General features: G+C 42.5%; 1 protein-coding gene across 4 annotated transcripts in view; it reads right to left on the bottom strand.

Moving 5' to 3' along the window:
• LOC144025875 (transcription factor COE1) overlaps nt 1-17,513 on the bottom strand; it is an 83,717-nt gene that overhangs the window by 29,007 nt on the left and 37,197 nt on the right. For all 4 annotated transcript variants that reach the window (XM_077532257.1, XM_077532259.1, XM_077532256.1 and 1 more), the window contains exons 7-10: nt 14,794-14,875; nt 12,970-13,111; nt 9,547-9,677; nt 4,964-5,090 (exon numbers count right to left, since the gene is read on the bottom strand). In XM_077532257.1, the coding sequence (XP_077388383.1) occupies nt 4,964-5,090; nt 9,547-9,677; nt 12,970-13,111; nt 14,794-14,875 (482 nt within the window). The remainder of the gene's footprint in view (nt 1-4,963; nt 5,091-9,546; nt 9,678-12,969; nt 13,112-14,793; nt 14,876-17,513) is intronic.

The raw sequence follows: 17,513 nt of genomic DNA, 5'->3' as shown, positions 1-17,513 counted from the left end.
TGTTAATTTGGGGTGGCCATAGCCCTGCATCATTATAAAATAGATCCACCCCTGCCCTGAGCAGATCAGAGTACAAAGATGGCAATTTTAGAGAGACATGTGACTCATTGAGACATCTTCAACAGTAAGAAGATAATATTTTGTCTATAAGTAATGTGATAACTTCATTATTTCTTTTAATGAACAATTATTTTAATTAAATGTTCCACCTGTTATCGAATTAACACGACATAACCTGTGCTCAGAAAATGGGTAACGACCAATCATGGCTCAGTTTGCAAACACAATACAGGTGAGGTCATTACCTATTTTCTCAGCACAGGTGATGTTATCTTCACTCGACAGTAAGTGGGGAAATTTGTTTTTGAAGTTATTACACATTCACTGCCATAGACGGTTTTAGACGTCGAAGATTTTATTATTTTTTTTCCTGGACTGGCAGTGAATGAGTTAAATGTACATGAAAAACAATGAAGTTAATTCTGGGCAAAATGTTTACTTTTTACTGCTGAAAATGGCTCAATGAGTCAAGTATTGCTTTTAAAGCTTATCTTATCATAGTCGAACATTAACATCATAAAGGAAACATTATTTTGCTTCTGAAACAGAAATATCTTTATTCATGAGGCATTATAAAGAGAAATGTTGATAAGGGGTCAAGATAATGGCTGGATGGATGTTATTACTATTTTAGTTCTATACGTCATGTTTCTAACTCTTTTACTGCCAGACGTTATAAAAAAAAACAAAAAAAACTTTGATATGCTATGCTTGATTGGCTTTGATCGTGATCAAAAAGAGATACAATGCTTCCATCTGCTGGCCATAGTTAGAGTGTTTTTGATTCCACAACCCATTGACCAGGCAGTGCTGCACATAGATGTTGCACTGAGAAAAATAAATAAAATAAAAAAAACTTAGTTGACGTCATTTAACGTTTATGGTGGCATACGTTGTAATTTTACTGATCGTTATTACACATTTTTGGCGGTCCAAGAGTTCATAGTTGTCAGGTGCATTGTACATATACAGTATGTAAAGTATTCATCATCTGTCATGATGATTTCAAATCACCGTCTATCAAAAGCTTGTATTAAAGAAATATATATAATGTAATGTAATAAAGCTTGTAAGCTTGTCCATGCAAGCGGCTTTTTACTGAAGCATCAACTTTGGTTTCCTTCCACTGTCTGGATTTTGTCAAATAAGCGGACAACTTTCCTGCTCGTAAAACTCATTTGGAGCCCAGAAGCAAAGCCGAAGCGAGATGTCACTCGTCATCTCGTCTGGTTTCAATTCACTTCTTGACTTTTGTCTTTTCCCCTCACTCCGCCTGTTCCTGAATGATGCCTCCTCCACACCTAATATGCAGCCAGCAGTGAAAGACGAACCCCTAATGTTTGTCCGTGCGTGTGCGCTGATGCCTTCCGCTGCATGCGGCGCCGGCCTTAATGTGAGCAAGCGGGGCCTTTTAATATCAGCGCCGACCGGAGTGGAAGCACTAAGCAGACAAGGCTGCATACTGAGGAGGGATGGATTGCCTTTTGAACGACAGGGGCGATTCATCAATTTTCTCAATCTGTGGCCAGCACCTCTGCGCCACGCACAAAAAAAAAAAAATAAAAATAAAAAAAAAACGCGCGCAAGTGACACGCATTATTATTACCGCCTTATATTGCACGGAGAAAAGAAAAGAGAGCGCTTGGCTGATGAATGTTATAAAGACAGCAATCCGGTGAAAGGTGATACCTCGGCCAAACATGTAAATGCATTTATACAGGGTCGACAATTGGGTGCGGGGCTGCGGTGGTAAGCAATGACCTGATAATAAGAGAGAGCCAGAGAGATTAGGGGCGGGGCGGGGCAGGGGGGGGGGGGGGGGATCTGAGCCCCAGAGGTGGGTAAGGCAGAGGGCAGAAGCGGGATAAGGGGATAAAAAGACAGAGGAAGAGTAGAGAATGAAAAAACTTTCTTTTATTCTTATCAGTGGAGAGCTTAATTGCCTTTGATGAGTCTAATTGGAGCTTTCTGAAGTCTAATGGCAGAGGAGTCCTCAGAGACAGCGGAGAACACATTACAGTAATGGCTTCTCTCCCAATCTCTTCTCCAGCAAAAGTCCCCCTCTTCATCTCCTCCGTCCCGGACTACCACTGTGCCCAATGTTTGTGTTTATGCTGCCACGCGCGCCTTCTTGTGAAGTATCAATGAGCGGGACTAAGAGAGGCAAGCCTATGGATGCTGGAGCGCGCGCGTGTGTGTGTGTGTGTGTGAGCGTTTTTGCAAAGTAGCAGTAGCAGCAGTATTGGGTAGTGTTGACTTAATTAGGTCTGTGTGCTGCTCGCTTTCCCTCTCCTCAGCAGAAGTTGATTAGCACTGCCAGCTGTCCCCAATGTAATTCAGGGTGCGCGCGCGCGCGCGCGTGAGCGCCATATACGAGCGCATGCGTGTCTGCGAGCGGGGGGACCGCGTGCGCGTGCGCGTACGCGCGCTGCTGCCAGCTGCCACGCCGCGCTGCCAATCCTCCATGATTAGTACCCACTGGCAACTGGGCTCAAACTGGTGCCAAACAGACCCAGGAGGGCAACATGGCCCATGGTAATCCACCATCTCTCTCTCTCTCTCTCTCTGCCGTCCTCCTGTTCCCATCCACCTCTCAATTGCTTTGTTCCTCCAAATGGTTCGCCCGTAAAGCTTTTGTGGGCGGATACAAGTGGCCTCTGAGAGTGCAGACTGTGAAGAGGGCAAAGAGCAGAGTGGGATCTCTGCCTTGACAGTTGACTGCATCGCTGTGAAGGTGCCAGCGCTTGGCAAGTGGCATCATAGCCTGCGTGTGTATGTGTGTAGGGATGTTCGATACCACTTTTTTTCAGACCGATGCCGATACGCAGACCCTCAGTACTCACCGATACCGATACCAACTGCCGATACCAGTAGTACATTTTGACAAATAAAAAGAATCACTAAAAGATATTTTCAACTCATTCACTCCCAGCCATTTTCACATTTCGCAATCCCGTTCGCTCCCGGCTGTTTTACTGAATTTTGACTGATTTAGCAAGGCCCACAGAATATTGTGTTCTATTGCTAAAAAAAAAAAAAAAAAAACATGGAACCTGTCAAAAGAAAGATTAAAGTCTCTTCTTTCATCAGGAAAAAAAAAGTATGTTTCTATCTGTTTCCGTTTTGTAGCAATTAGCATTAGAAGAGAGCTAAGTTTCATCAGTTTTCACAAATCTATTTAAAATTCTAAGGAATTTAGCTTTTTTTCTCGATGGCCCTGGTTGATCTCCTTTGCTCTGCTGCCACCTGCTGGCCGTTTGTGTAATACCATTTCTGCAACCGTTCTTTGCAGTTGAGAGGCTGCATCAAAGCCTTCTGTATGCTCTAGCATAAAAAACAACAACCCAAAAAACGTATAAATACGTCTTTGGGACACTTAAAACATTTTTTTAAAAAAACGTATTTACACGTTATTGGGAGCAAATGAGTTAAACAAATATATTTCCTTTAATTTTGACCAAAAAAACAGCACAGTCACTCTTCAATAGTCTTAAAGCTCAAATTAAAACACAAAAAATGCTTTTTTTAGTTTAAGATTCACAATTTTGAAGTATTATTTCCAAACCGGTGAAGTTTTGGTGAAAAATTGCTGCAAGCTAGCGCCACTTACAGGCAAGGAGGACTCACTTAACGTCCTACCCTTCTGCCATCGGTCGCTTGTACTCGTCTGTGTCACGAGTACTCGAGTACTTGAAAAAAGGCTGGTATCGGCCCGATACCGATACCTGGTATCGGTACTCGCTCATCCCTATATGTGTGTGTGTGCTGAGCTCCCAGTGGATGACCTCTGCTACATCTCACCTGTTGAGATTCTTCAACGCGCCTCTATCGGAGCCAAGAGACGCGGGGGTGGGGGTGAATTCATTCACAGGGGCAAGTTTTGAATAAGTGAATGTGACAAGGTGAAAGAGTGGAGGGCTGGGAAAAGATGGGGTGTTTATGCATACGCTTCCCACATGTCTGGCGCATTAAAAGCCTGCACACACACGCACACACAAACCTACACACATTTATAGGCTTGGCAGAGTTGAGGTTTGTTGGACAGCTCTGGCATGGCAAAGTCTGCCCACCCATCTGCCCTCTGTCTTAGTAATGCAGTTAGTGTCAACGCTCCCGTGTGTGCCTCGACTACCTTCACACATATACGCTCGCTCGGTTAAGCCAACTTGCCCGCCTTTGCCGCAAGTATGCAAACACGGACATGGATTCCGTCAATGTACAGTAATTAAAAGACATACAAACGCACGCCAGGGAGGCGGCCAGCGCGCTTCGCACAAATGTGATTTTTGTCAAATGTTGGCACTTCCAGCGGGGGCTTACACGCTAAGTCCATCAGTAGTTGAGATTACAGACAGATTTACGTGATTCGCATTCTCCCCGGAGACCCGTGTCCACGCGTCGGTTAATCACCGCTTCACATTCACTCTCTGTGCATGCTCTTTTCCAACGCCCGGCTATAAATCTACAGCGATGCATCCTGATGTAACGCTCCTGCTCTTCACACCGTCAGAAATCACCGCTCTCTGTATGGATCGCGCTCCCGCCGTATCCCGCCTTCGACAGGGTTAAATCGCAATAATCCCACTAATCAAAAGGTTAAACCTCCCCCTGACCTTCACTTGCTTCATAAAAGACAGCAAAACGCATTCCTTCCCCGATGTGTCAGTTTTGCTAGAGCATTACTCTTAGTCATGCTAATGTTTTTTTTTTTTCTTCCCCGCAATTAACCCAACAAGATCAATCACCTTGATACTGTAATCAACTTCACTTTAATGGCACATTTTTTTTTGTTGTTGTCAGAACTGATAAGAAGCAAAGTTGCATTACGCTATTAGCCAGCAGATCAGTAGATCCCCTTTAATTACACGGTAAACCGAAAGAAACGCTTGTGTACGGGTGATACCTGTGTAGATGAAGCGTCCAGGTGTGCCTTTGCAGAACTGTTTGGATTTGTAGGACAGCGTGACCTCCACCACCCCAGGGATGTGTCTGGGTGGAGTCTGCACTCGGATGGCATGTGGGGTAATCAACTACGGGAAGGCACAAAAGATTATTAGGATTAACTTTAATAACTGGCAATTCAATATTACATGTTTTGCTAATGGGAATGATCATGAAGCAAATGTCGTATGATGTCAACACAGTTGAAACAAAAAGTCATGTCAAAGAATTGTTTTTTTTTTTTTCCTTTTGTTGGAAAAACAAAGAAAAACTTCAAATTTGGAAAAACAATCTTTTGATTGGACAACAATATCTATGTTACCAATGGCGGTTAAACTTAGAGAAACACACATTAATCACACACATTAATAATTAAATAAATTAAATATTTCCATAATTTTCTTGCCCAATGCAAGATTCAGTCTAAATCTATACAGAGGCGTGTTAGACTGAGTTTTGGTATTTTCAAAACTGGCATTTTGTGCCATTTTGGGCTTGAACATAGCCAACTTGATTTGCCACCAATCCAAGTGGCCCCCCTCATTCCCATTAAAATAGCTGCATGAGAGGTGCAGCCCTTGACATGGCAGAAGAAGATACTGCTCTAAGGAACTGCGGGCAGACCTCCATGGGTAGAAGATATAAAGTTAGACAGGGCGATCATAGATCTGCGCTGTGAAGTTGGTAGCTCTTTGAGACTGCCTTCCACCCTGGCCATTTGAGTAATAACTACCATTTCTTCAACCGTTCTTTGCAGTTGAGAGGCTGCATCAAAGCCTTCTGTATGCTCTAGCATGAAAAAAACCCCATAAACAACGTATAAATACGTCCTTGGGACACTTAAAACATTTAAAATAGAACGTATTTATACGTTTTTGAGAGCAAATGAGTTAATGCTTATACTGTATCATACAATGTTGTTTTTTTGTTTTTTAAGCAGATTAACGCTTCAGTGTTATGAGTAATTATATATGATAAGCCTCCTGCTTTTCATCTTTCGTCTTTTGACAATAGATAGCAAGAAAAAAATGACAACTGAGTGCTACTGTAAGAGATAATGAGACAGAATTTCCCGATATCGGTATTATTTTGATCAGTTAAGCTTCATATAAAACAAGCCCTTAGTTTTAATAAACTTTTTCTTTATTACCATAATGTTGTTTTAAGTTCTACACATCACTTCTATATCAGTTTGCTCTTAAGACCTGAGGTGAGCCAATAAAGCCCAAGGCGATGTCATGCTAAAGATGGTTATGGCTGCTGACACGGATCTTTACAGAGGACTTCAAAGGTAGTTATGTGTATGTGAATTTAAAAAAAAAAAAAAAAAAAAAACTCTCACTGCAAACATCTATTATGCCGCATAAGTAAACGTATGATATGCTCATCCTCGCTGCCCCCGTGTCTCTGTGTCTGTCAGCGTTGGCTGTCTCGCTGCCGTTAGCTTACATTAAAGCGCCGCGGTGTCTTTAAGAGGCTCACTTAGCGCGGCTGATGGGCCCACTCGCCGTGCGTGCGTGCGTGCGTGCTGAAGGCTCTTTGAAGGAGGAAAGCGGCAACAAGACAAAACACAGACGAGACCTCACTGAGTGCTCGTTTTCCGCATCCTGCGTCGAACTAGCACTCAAAGCTAGCGGCGCTCAAAAGCTATCAGTGCTCCTGCCAGCGTGCAACGCGTGTGTACGCGCACGTGTGTTGTTCAAACCGTCTCTTTTTATTGCTCACTTAACTAGGCTTTCATTCTGCCATTGTCTGACCCCCACTCACGTTCCGGCGCGATAATATAGGAGCTTTTTATAGAATAATTATTTTACTAAAGCGAAAGCTGTTTCACTGTGCCGCTCGCTGACCTTCAATTTCTCACACATTTACATTTTTGTTATGTGGCAGATGCTCCTTGCAACATGATTCATAACGGTGCGGCGTGTATGCTTCTTAGATACAAATTTAAGGAAAGATGAACTGAGAGCTAGTTGACAAAATTAAGAGGTGACAATAGGAAGACAAAAGGCAAGGAAGTTGCTCATGTTCACTTAAATAAATCGATTTTTACCAGGTATTAACATGTTTCTCTTTAAAGGCGCAGTCTGACGGATTCACTCAGGAAAATTCACTTTTTAAATACAGGATGTACACACTTTAACTTTCTCTCAGTCTATACATCTGTGTTTATGTTAATCTTTGGTGGTGATTTCGTCCTAAACCCCCACCCCCCCAGCCTGTATTTTGCCATTTTGTGTTTGTTTTGTAAACAGCGGGACGTTTCTGTGGAAAGACAGTGTTTACACCCCTCCAGCCAATGTGATGCCAGATGTGTAGACTGAGAGAAAGTTAAAGTGTGTACATCCTGTATTTAAAAAGTGCATTTTCCTGAGTGAATCCGGCAGACAACCCCTTTAAGCATATTTATTTAAATTTTTAACTAAGCACCTATCTTGGCGACTTACTGCTTGTTGTAAACAGTTGTTTTGTTTGTAGTCACACAAACACAACCTTTTCTGGTTCTTGGGGCATGACCTCATTGGGCTTTGTTTTGTAGCTGTTAACGAATGGCCTTGTGTCTTGTGCTGCTAGCTTCATACTCAAGGTTGCAACATTTGTGTGCGTGCACTGGGATGTGTTTTGACATTGAGCCTTGGGCCAAATTCACACAAAAAAAAACGATTATTTTCAAGTAAATAAATTATACATTTTATCCACGTTGGCCTTGAGAAAAAACCGAATGGTGAAACATTTCTCCAAACTAAACTTTTCAGCTTTCATGTGTTGACTTACCTTTTTATTTATTGCTATAATGATTTTAATGGTGGAATAGCTGGATCATTATGTTAACTCTATTCAAGAGTGACAGTTAAACGTAGCTCTGTGTGGGTGCGTGTCACTTAGCTGGAAAACTGACACTTGCTTTGACAGTTACGTTTAATAATATGTGACAGTAACTTTGTTATCCATTGCAGTAAATCTCAAGCTGGTGATTATTATCTCGAAAGATTTTCTTCACCCGACTGGGAAACCAATAGCGTGACATTATGTGCTTTGGTTGCATTCTCAGTCAATATAACTACTACATCTAATCATTTGTCAATTAGGGATAAAACAGTGATTAGCACTGTCTTGTCATCTTGCTGACAAAATACATCGACTTTTTGATGTTAGACTGTCGTATGAAATCCTTCAAACTTTTAAAAATCGTTTGACAAAATGTGCAGTACTGTAACTTGTTTCTATTAAATCAGAATGAATGGACCCCAAAGCAAAAATAAAAGTTCATAGTGTGCATACAGTATAAACACTTTTGATTGATGAACAAGAGAAATGTGCTCAAATCTACTACTACCTTTGTCATAGCAGTCATTTTGACAAACTACAACAGCATATACTGCATGTTCTGCATCTAATGGCCAGGGGCATAGATTCACTCAATTTCGTAATATTCCAGGTTTACAGTATATTAACTCATTTGCTCCCAAAGACGTATTTATACGTTTTTGGGTTGTTTTTTTTTTTTATGCTAGAGCATACAGAAGAGCTTTGATGCAGCCTCTGAACTGAAGAGAATGCTTGAATCTAAGGTAGTTATTACAAAAGCGGCCAGCAGGTGGCAGCAGAGTATAAGAGATCAACCTGGGCCATGTTGCAAAAAACTCTTTTCCCCACTGTTTTAAACAGATTTGTGAATAATGGTTAAACTTAGCTATATTCCAATGCTAATTGCTGCAAAACGGAAACATAAAAATATACTTTTTTTTTTCCTAATGAAAGAAGAGATGCTAAACCTTCTTTTGGTAGGTTCCATGTTTTTATAACAAATAGAACACAATATTCTGTGGGCCTTGCAAAATCAGTCAAAATACAGTAAAACAGCTGGGAGTGAATGAGTTAAGCTGGAATTTAAAACAAAAGCAACAAAAAAAAAAGTTGGACTGTGGAGAACTTCAGTGATAAGGCAAGAACAGTTTGTCCCTGTTATGCATCTACCGTATTTGCACGACTATAAGGCGCACCGCATTATAAGGCGCACCTTCAATGGATGACATATTTTAAATATTGTTCTCAAGACAATACAAATACTGCAGACAAAATGTAAATTATTCCAATGAAGACTCACTGGGAATGTAATGGGGTCAAAAGTAAAACGTCAAATTTAAATAGTTTCTTTATAATGCATCAAGATTGTAGATAAATTTTTTTTTCAATGATGTATTGTGTTTTTACGAACGCGCACTATCACGCAGGCATATAAAGGTATATTGTTGTAGTGGGGTTGCCGTAGTTAGCGATCCAAGATGGCGGGATCTTCTGTCACCTGACAGTTGCGGCTCAATATTGATCCATATATAAGGCGCACTGGATTATAATGGTCAGCATTTGACAAAATTGAAGGCTTTTAGGTGCGCCTTATAGTCGTGAAAATACGGTACTTAGAGAGAAAGACGCTATTCGTACTCGGTTCCTTTTAATGATAACTTCGCCAATGGACAACAACGTATTGGAGGCCGGCGTACACTCGTGAAAAGTGCTGTTTATTTCTTTCACGTGACTAACCTCGCTCCAAACCAACATGGTGCCGAAAATGACCTGCAGGCCGTCAAAGAAGTTGTCCCCGATGATGATAACTGTAGCGCCCCCTGTGGTCCAGCCTTCACTGGGGCTAATGGCTTTGATGCTGGGGGTTGCTGCGAAGAAAAGATGAGATGTTAAGTAACCTAATGACGAGCCCATAAAGGTCTTTGCTACTGGCACCGCGGCAAAGACCTTTATGGATATGACACATGTAACAGTCCCCTCCTCGCGCGCACACACACACACACATACTACCTGCTCTCCTCATCTATCCCAGGGGTTGAGAGCAAGCGAGGAATACTAATCAGAGTGATTATACGCACCCCGTTATTAAACATCACCCCTGCCCCGCGTGCGAGGGCAGCAGCGGTGCGCTTGTTTTATGACACGTAGCAAAGCGCCAAGGCGTGTAAATGTCAGGTGTGCTGAGTGTCTGATCAAAGGCCACGCGACCGGGGAGCGGCGCCGACCCAACAGGAGCGCTGCCCTCGGAATACGTCGCCCTCATTAAGCAAACACTTCGCACTTGCTCAGCTATCCGCTTCCCGCACGTCGCGCTCGGCCAGTCAGCGCGCGGTCGCACGCGTTCCTTCGGGTCGGGCTCTTTTTGGTCCGTGTACTTTTCGGCCATTCGTGTTTCCTTCTGAAGCAAGGACACGGAAAACGGGAAACAAACCGATTTCCGTTTTTTTTTGTTTTGATGTATATGAACAAATAACGGGAAACGAGTCGTCTTCACGTTTTTGTTGAAATAAAAATGAAAATGAAAAACGGGAAACGAGCCCTTACACAATGTTCTATTGTGTGTTTATTTAGCACATATCGGGAAAAGAAATGTGGCCGTAAACCGTTTTTCGCAAGCTGGTTTCTCCTTGACCCGGAAGCCGTTCATCTTTTGCGGCGCGTCACTGCTGCTGCTGCAGTGGCAGCTTGCTGCCCCCTAGTGTCTATTTCGAGGCCTTTAGATGGCTATCACAACATGATAGTGGAAATGAAAACTAACGGCATGACGTCTAGGGATATCGATATCGGGTCCGTGTACTTTTCGGCCATTCGTTTTTCCTTCTGAAGCAAGGACACGGAAAACGGGAAACAAACCGATTTCCGTTTTTGTTTGTTTTGATGTATATGAACAAATAACGGGAAACGAGTCGTCTTCCCGTTTTTGTTGAAATAAAAATGAAAATGAACAACTATTCTATTATGTGTTTATTTAGCACAAATTGGGAAATGAAACATGGCCGTAAACCGTTTTTCGCAAGCTGGTTTCTCCTTGACCCGGAAGCCGTTCATCTTTTGTGGCGCTGCCCCCTAGTGTTTATTTTGAGGACTTTAGATGGCTATCACAACATGATAGTGGAAATGAAAAACAACGGCATGGCGTCAAGTGAAATCGCTGCACATCTGTGTAGCCAATTTGGCCCTATAAGAGGACTTTCGGAGAGAAATGTCCGAGGGTGGCTCTCAGATCATTGTCTGTCAGAGGCCTCGAAATAGACACTAGGGGGCAGCAAGCTTCCACTGCAACAGCAGCAGCGACGTGCCCCACGGCTCGTTTCCCGTTTTTCATTTTCATTTTTATTTCAACAAAAACGGGAGACGACTCGTTTCCCGTTATTTGTTCATATACATCAAAACAAAAAACGGAAATCGGTTTGTTTCCCGTTTTTCCGTGTCCTTGCTACAGAAGGAAAAACGAATGGCCGAAAAGTACACGGACCCTTTTTTTTTTTTGCGACTTACCCGACAAAGTCGACACAATAACAACAACAAAGCATATTTTCAATAACGAGCGCTGCGCTGTTCTTCATAACCTTATCTGCTGGTATTATGGATTTAGCGATTGCGGGATGCGATTGAAGAAAAGAACAACATGGGGGAAAATGTATGTTTATACAAGCTAAAGCTCTTTCTTTTGCTTGTCAGACATGCTGTAATTCTGCAAAGCGGCATAATCCACTTTAGCCTAGGCTGACTTTTTTTTTTCCCCCCCCGCAGCCTAGCCTTTGCACTTGGCCCGCCTCGCCGTTGTGTTGATCCACCCCAACAAGCCGGAATGATATTTAGCCTGCCGATACGCCTGCAGAGATCAACATTCAGCGAGCGGCAATCTGTGGCTGTAATCACGGCCTAAGATGCCTCCTTTTCGCAGCCGTTGATATTATGTGCGCTCCATGCGTGTGCGCATGTGTGTGTGTGTGTGTTTGGATTAACCAGATGGTGGAACGTGAATCCATGTGATAGGATTATACTTTGGGGTGTTCCTCTGTGCCATCTGTTCAACTCTATGCACTGTTATCTATTATCGCCTGAAATGAGCCCCCCCCAAAGTTGTGTATGCCGCACATACACTCGACGCGGCGGCGGATGAAAAGTGAAGGCAAAAAAAACAACAAAAAAACAAAAAAGAAAGCACGGTGTCTCCTTGCTTAGTATTTCATCTTTTCTTTGTAGCATCAAGCACTCTTGCTCCCTCCTCATGTCACGGCTGCCCCCCCTTCTCCTGTCAGGCCCTCTCGCTTCTCTTCTCTTCCTTCACTCCTGTTGTTCCGCCTTCCAACCCCCATCATCAGGAGAATAGGAAATCACAGGGAGGAAATTCCCAAACAAATCTCTCTGACACAGGGAACATCTGTTAGCGTGGGGTGCAGTACTGTTCTTTCTTTGTAAGAGCCAAGCCTTCGTGATGACTCCAGTATGGCGAGTTTTTGTGTAACTTTCCTAATCGGCTCCGAGGTCAAGGCCAAGTGGTCCGGAGCACCTCCGGAGAATAGTCATTCAAAATACTCAACCCTAATGCAATCTACCATAAGGCCATCATGTAAATCCTTGCTTAGTTTTTTTTTGTCATTATCATCCCCGAGGTTGACTTTTCTAAAAGAGAAAAAGAAATATGTTTCTCTTATTCAATCTCCAGGAAATAGAAATGAGAAAATAACTGGATTAGAGATTTGGGAATCCCTAAATCATGCGCACATGTCATTATGAAGTATGAAAGGTTTTGGTCTGACAGTGCAAGTGCAATGTGCATGGGTGTGTTTAAAAACCTGAGGGATGGGGAGTGATGGAGGGCTGCGGGATAAAAGCGGGTCTCTGAGGAAATAAAGCCAGTGTTGGCTTTAAGCAGAACAGACCTCATAAGACACGTAGTGCTTATGCCAGACAGACTCGAAGGCCTCAAGGCAGAGACCTGAGGGGAGCAAGCCACCGGGGACAGACAAGAGACTCGCTAGCTACCACTTTCTCCTCTCTTAGCACAATTTGGAAACGCTACAAGAGACGAAAAGTGAGGAACACGAGTAACAAGGAGGATGCGGGGGGGTTGAGCTCGGAAACAGACAGCGAGGAGGGGATGAGTGGGAACGTAGACAAAGAAGCGTGATGTTACGTCGCTGCTTTTAATACCGTGTTCCAGGTAGGACTGCGTGCCTTCCGACGGGTCCAGTCTTCGAGCTCTGCGCCCGTGTTTGGAGTTGTTGTGCACAAACATGTTGTCGGACACGGCCAGCACGTGACCCTCCACGCTCACCGTAGTTGACACAACCACCTGAGGCGGAGAAAGCCGGATTGGAATCAATTGAACTGGGCAAGAGACTAAAGGAGCATGAAACTAAGCTAAGTTCAGACTGCAGCTCAATTTAGATTTTTTTTTGGGTAAAACCAAATTTTACGATTTTTTTTTTTTTTTTTTTTTTTTTTTAAGTGAATGACAATTATAGTCTGTCTGGTGTGTGAACCAAATACGTCCCCAAAGTGCTTTGCAGATGTATATGACCCGCATGCGCAGAAGAAGAGATGACGTCAATGAACATGTGACCAACTTTAGTTCATCCAATTGGCTAAAAAGTGTTAGACCCACCCTGCTCAGCAAACAGAAAAGATGATTGGACTGAAGCAACTGAAGCTGTTGTGTAATTGAATAGGACCTTGAATTGCAGTTTCAAAATAACATTGGAAAACATTCAACCTTAAAGGGACACTTCACATATTTAGCCCATTATAGGAATAAAAAGTTCATATTTAGTCTATAATTAATTTTATACTTTCATTATTTTTCACATACAAATAGTACCTATAAAAACACTTTTTGCAACTTGCTGTCGACTGAAAATGACATCACAAGGGCTCAGGTAACCAATCACAGCTCACCTGTTTTCTAGGGTTGGTCATGTGACATTCACAAGCTAAGCTGTGATTGGTTACCTGAGCCCTTGTGATGTCATTTTCAGTCGACAGCAAGTTGCAAAATGTGTTTTTAAAGGTACTAATTGTACATGAAAAGTAATGAAAATATCACATTTATTATTTGAAAAATATTAATGTTTGACTGCCAAAAATGGCTAAATAAGTAAAGTATACTTTTAAAGTTACAATTAAAAAAATAAAAAATAAATGATCGCCATTTACAAGTTTCAAAAATGGGAAACAAATCAATGCCCAGGGAGAACAATGACAAACTTTTTTTTTTTCTTTTTTTTTAACTCGGCTTGTGACCGTTTTGAACCTCTGAAAATTTGTGGGTGAAACACTGTAAAGTCATACTTTTAAAAATGTGTTTCATTTCTTATCAGTCATTTTTATTTTAAAGCTTTTTCAGAGATTTTTCAGTCATTCCAAAAATATATTTGGAGATTCAAAACAAACTTTTAAAGATTCAAAACATCTTTTTTGGAGATTCAAAATACATTTTCAGTCATACAAAAATGTTTTCAGAGATTCAAACCCTTATTTATGAGGTTTCGAGTATTGGCAGGATTCTGATTCGATACTTTTCACCTCGCACATATCATGTTTATGTTGTCATATTTTGTATTGTACTTATACTGTTTTATACAGTAGCATATTGTCTATTGACGCATTTTGGATAATCACCCAAGTTAAAACTTTTATAACCAATAGCAAAATTAGCACTTAGCAGTGGTGTATATATTCAAGCACTGTTGAATCGGTGAGTGTTTTGAGATTTCTAATTGTAAAAAACAAAACATTGTCTGCACACAGTAGTGACAGTGAAAGCAAAACAACTGACTGTGAAGGGCATCGTGATCACATTCATTCATCTTATTGACTCACAGGCTGATACAGCTCATGTATGTGAGTAAACTTTGCAACACTTTCAGAGCGGATTGATTGGTATGATCTTAGCACACTAATACTTCCAGTATCATTTCTTTTGATTTACAGCTAAGCTCATGCAGTCCATTTTTCGATTTTAATCAGAAATGTCACCTGAAAACGTCTCATGTCTCGAGGGTTGCCAGCATTCTTCAGACAGTTCTGGTTGCACTTCAAAAAGAACTTGAGGAAGAACCTACACGTACACACATAGAAAAAAAAACAACAAAAAAACAAAAACAAAACAAGATGAAGAAATTAGTTGTTGAGATTGAAAAAGAGCACCTGTCTGTCAGTGAAACTATTGTGTCTGCGCTGAAAACATAAAACGGGAAGAAAACAAAATAAAGCAGCGGCAGTGGCAGACAGGGCTCACGCGCGGCGTGCCGCAGCCTCATCCATCAGTTCTTTATGACAAAAGGCAGTTTTGGATGTAAAAACTGCTCGGGGATATTGAGTAAGATGCTACCTTGTATATCCATCTTGGGGCTGCTGTCACAGCTTGCCATAAACTCAAATGGGCAGGCGCAGCGCCCCCCTCCTCCCTCCTCGCCCCCCCCCATAGCAGAGCCCAGTGACGGAGGTTGTACTGAAGCTACTATGCAGCTCAGTGTTGCCATTCCTGCCGCTCTCAATCTCAGTGTGAGAGACCACATCAACAGCACCTGCCATGCATTATTAATAGGCTGAGATGGCAAGTATGGCTACCCACATCAATACTTAATGAGGGAGGGAGGAGGGTGGGTCGGAGTAGTAAAGGAGGGTGTATGTGTGTGCGAGGGGGGAGTGGGGGGGCACCGGAGGCCTGAAAAGCAGAAAGAGGATGGCTGGCAATTTATTCCCTAACACACACATACACCCCCCACCCCCACCCACCTCCTCACTATTGCTTGAAGCCTGACAACTTCTTCCTTAACAGATACTACAGTAAATCTCTCCTCGCTTCACGCCGCTGCATCGTCTGTCCACCTGACAAATAAATCACACTATCAAATGAACGACTAATATAAACAGCACCGTGAACAAATAAACAGGAACCCTCAAAAAAGGGGATTTTTTTTTTTTTTTTTTTTTCAGAAGAAGAAGAAGAAACGCTACATTTCCTGATCGCGCCCCTCCTCATCCTCCCTTTGAGGTAGCTCAAAGAAGTGCTGACAGCCGAAAGTGCTTACAATACAGATCTCCACCAGCTCGAGAGAGAATCGCTCCTTTGCTCAGCTTTTCTTTCTTATGTCTTATTTTCTCCCCTCTGTTCATTTATTACGGCTGCGATTCTGCACTGGGCAGCGCGTTTGCAGCCAACTTTGCCTCAGATATATAATCATGCACTGGCAAACGTGTCACACGCACATAAGAGCATCGTGTCAAGTGGGATACAGAAAGGGGGCAAAAAATAAAAAACAACAAGAAAAAGATAAATGGACAGAGCATGGTTCCGTCCCATTTCAAGGGCTGCCCTTCTGCTCTGCGCGTTACAGGCATCTGATGTAACTGCAGAACTTGCAAATTTATCCCCGACAACTTTTAAATGCGTGACAGCTGGTTAGTGGTAGACGCTGTTCCTTAAGCAAAGAAGAAGAAGAAGAAAAAAAGCCTCGTATGATCTGAATAACAAAGTGTCTTTTGGCGCTGCCTTCTTCCCCCCCCCCCCCCCCCCCCTGCTTTGTTTGTGTTCTGATTTACAATCTTGTTGGTGCAAAGAAGATACACTAAATCTGAAAGAAAAAGGGGTGGGGTGGGGTGGGGTTGGGGGGTTGGAAGAAGAAACCGATGGTGGAAAAAAGGACAAAGTAGAGGGTATGTGAAATCCGAAAGGAGAGACAGACCACCCTCCTGTATATTTTAGAAGCTGTGGACCAATAGCTTAATAATTCATGAAGCTGAGAGATGGAGTTTTTTCTCTCCCTCTTTTTTTTTTTTTTTTACAGTGGCTGTTGAAGCCCACAGGCTGATGGTCTCCTAACTTCCTTATCCACGAAGGGTCAAAGGGCATCTTCGCAGACAGCTGCGGACTACATCCTCCACCTTCCTATCGGCACCTCCTGTTTAATTCATTGACTCCGATCTTTCCCCAAGTGTCCTCCTTTTCCTCCTCGGAGGCGCTTATGATCGCGGAATGATGCATAAGTGAAAGTAGGAAAGCTAAGGTCACTGCAGTCAGAGGTGACTAAATCAGGAGGTTAAATATCAAGTTTAGGCAGTGAGGGTGGGGGGAAAAAAAAAGTGAGATGGTACGAGATATCACCTTAGACGCTCCGCGCTTTACTCTTCGCTATGCCATATGCCAGCCCGTCCCACGCATGGATCATGTGATTCATTATTTACATGACTTAAGGTGTCTGGAATCAGTGGCACGGAAACATTACAAAACTGCAGCATGTTGATTCCTCGGTGCTCTATCACATCACCGCGGGTGTCGGGGGACTGGAATCAGCGCTGCGCACATTTACAGTACATGGATCGACGTAGCGGGTGGGTGTGGACTGGGGGGGGGGGGGGGGGGGGTATAAAGGGCAATTGCATGTTGATAGGCAATAGCAAAGAGATTACTGCAAAGATTAATGGATAATCTGATTGACAGATGACCAGTAAATATGGACAGAATGCTGATGATAGCCAATAATTTTGACTTTATTTCATCACATTTTTATCCTCTAAAGATTATTTACTGAGCTTGATTTGTTTGTCTCCTACTTGTGTGCATTTAACTCATTTGCTCCCAAAGACGTATAAATACGTTTGATTTTAAATATTACCAGTGTACCAACGACGTATTTATACGGGGTTTTTGTGTGGTTGTTTTTATGCTAGAGCATACAGAAGGCTTTGATGCA

This window comes from Festucalex cinctus, chromosome 9 (genome assembly GCF_051991245.1).
Source record: "Festucalex cinctus isolate MCC-2025b chromosome 9, RoL_Fcin_1.0, whole genome shotgun sequence".
Taxonomy (NCBI): domain Eukaryota; kingdom Metazoa; phylum Chordata; class Actinopteri; order Syngnathiformes; family Syngnathidae; genus Festucalex; species Festucalex cinctus.
This window is presented reverse-complemented; position numbering and strand designations above follow the sequence as displayed.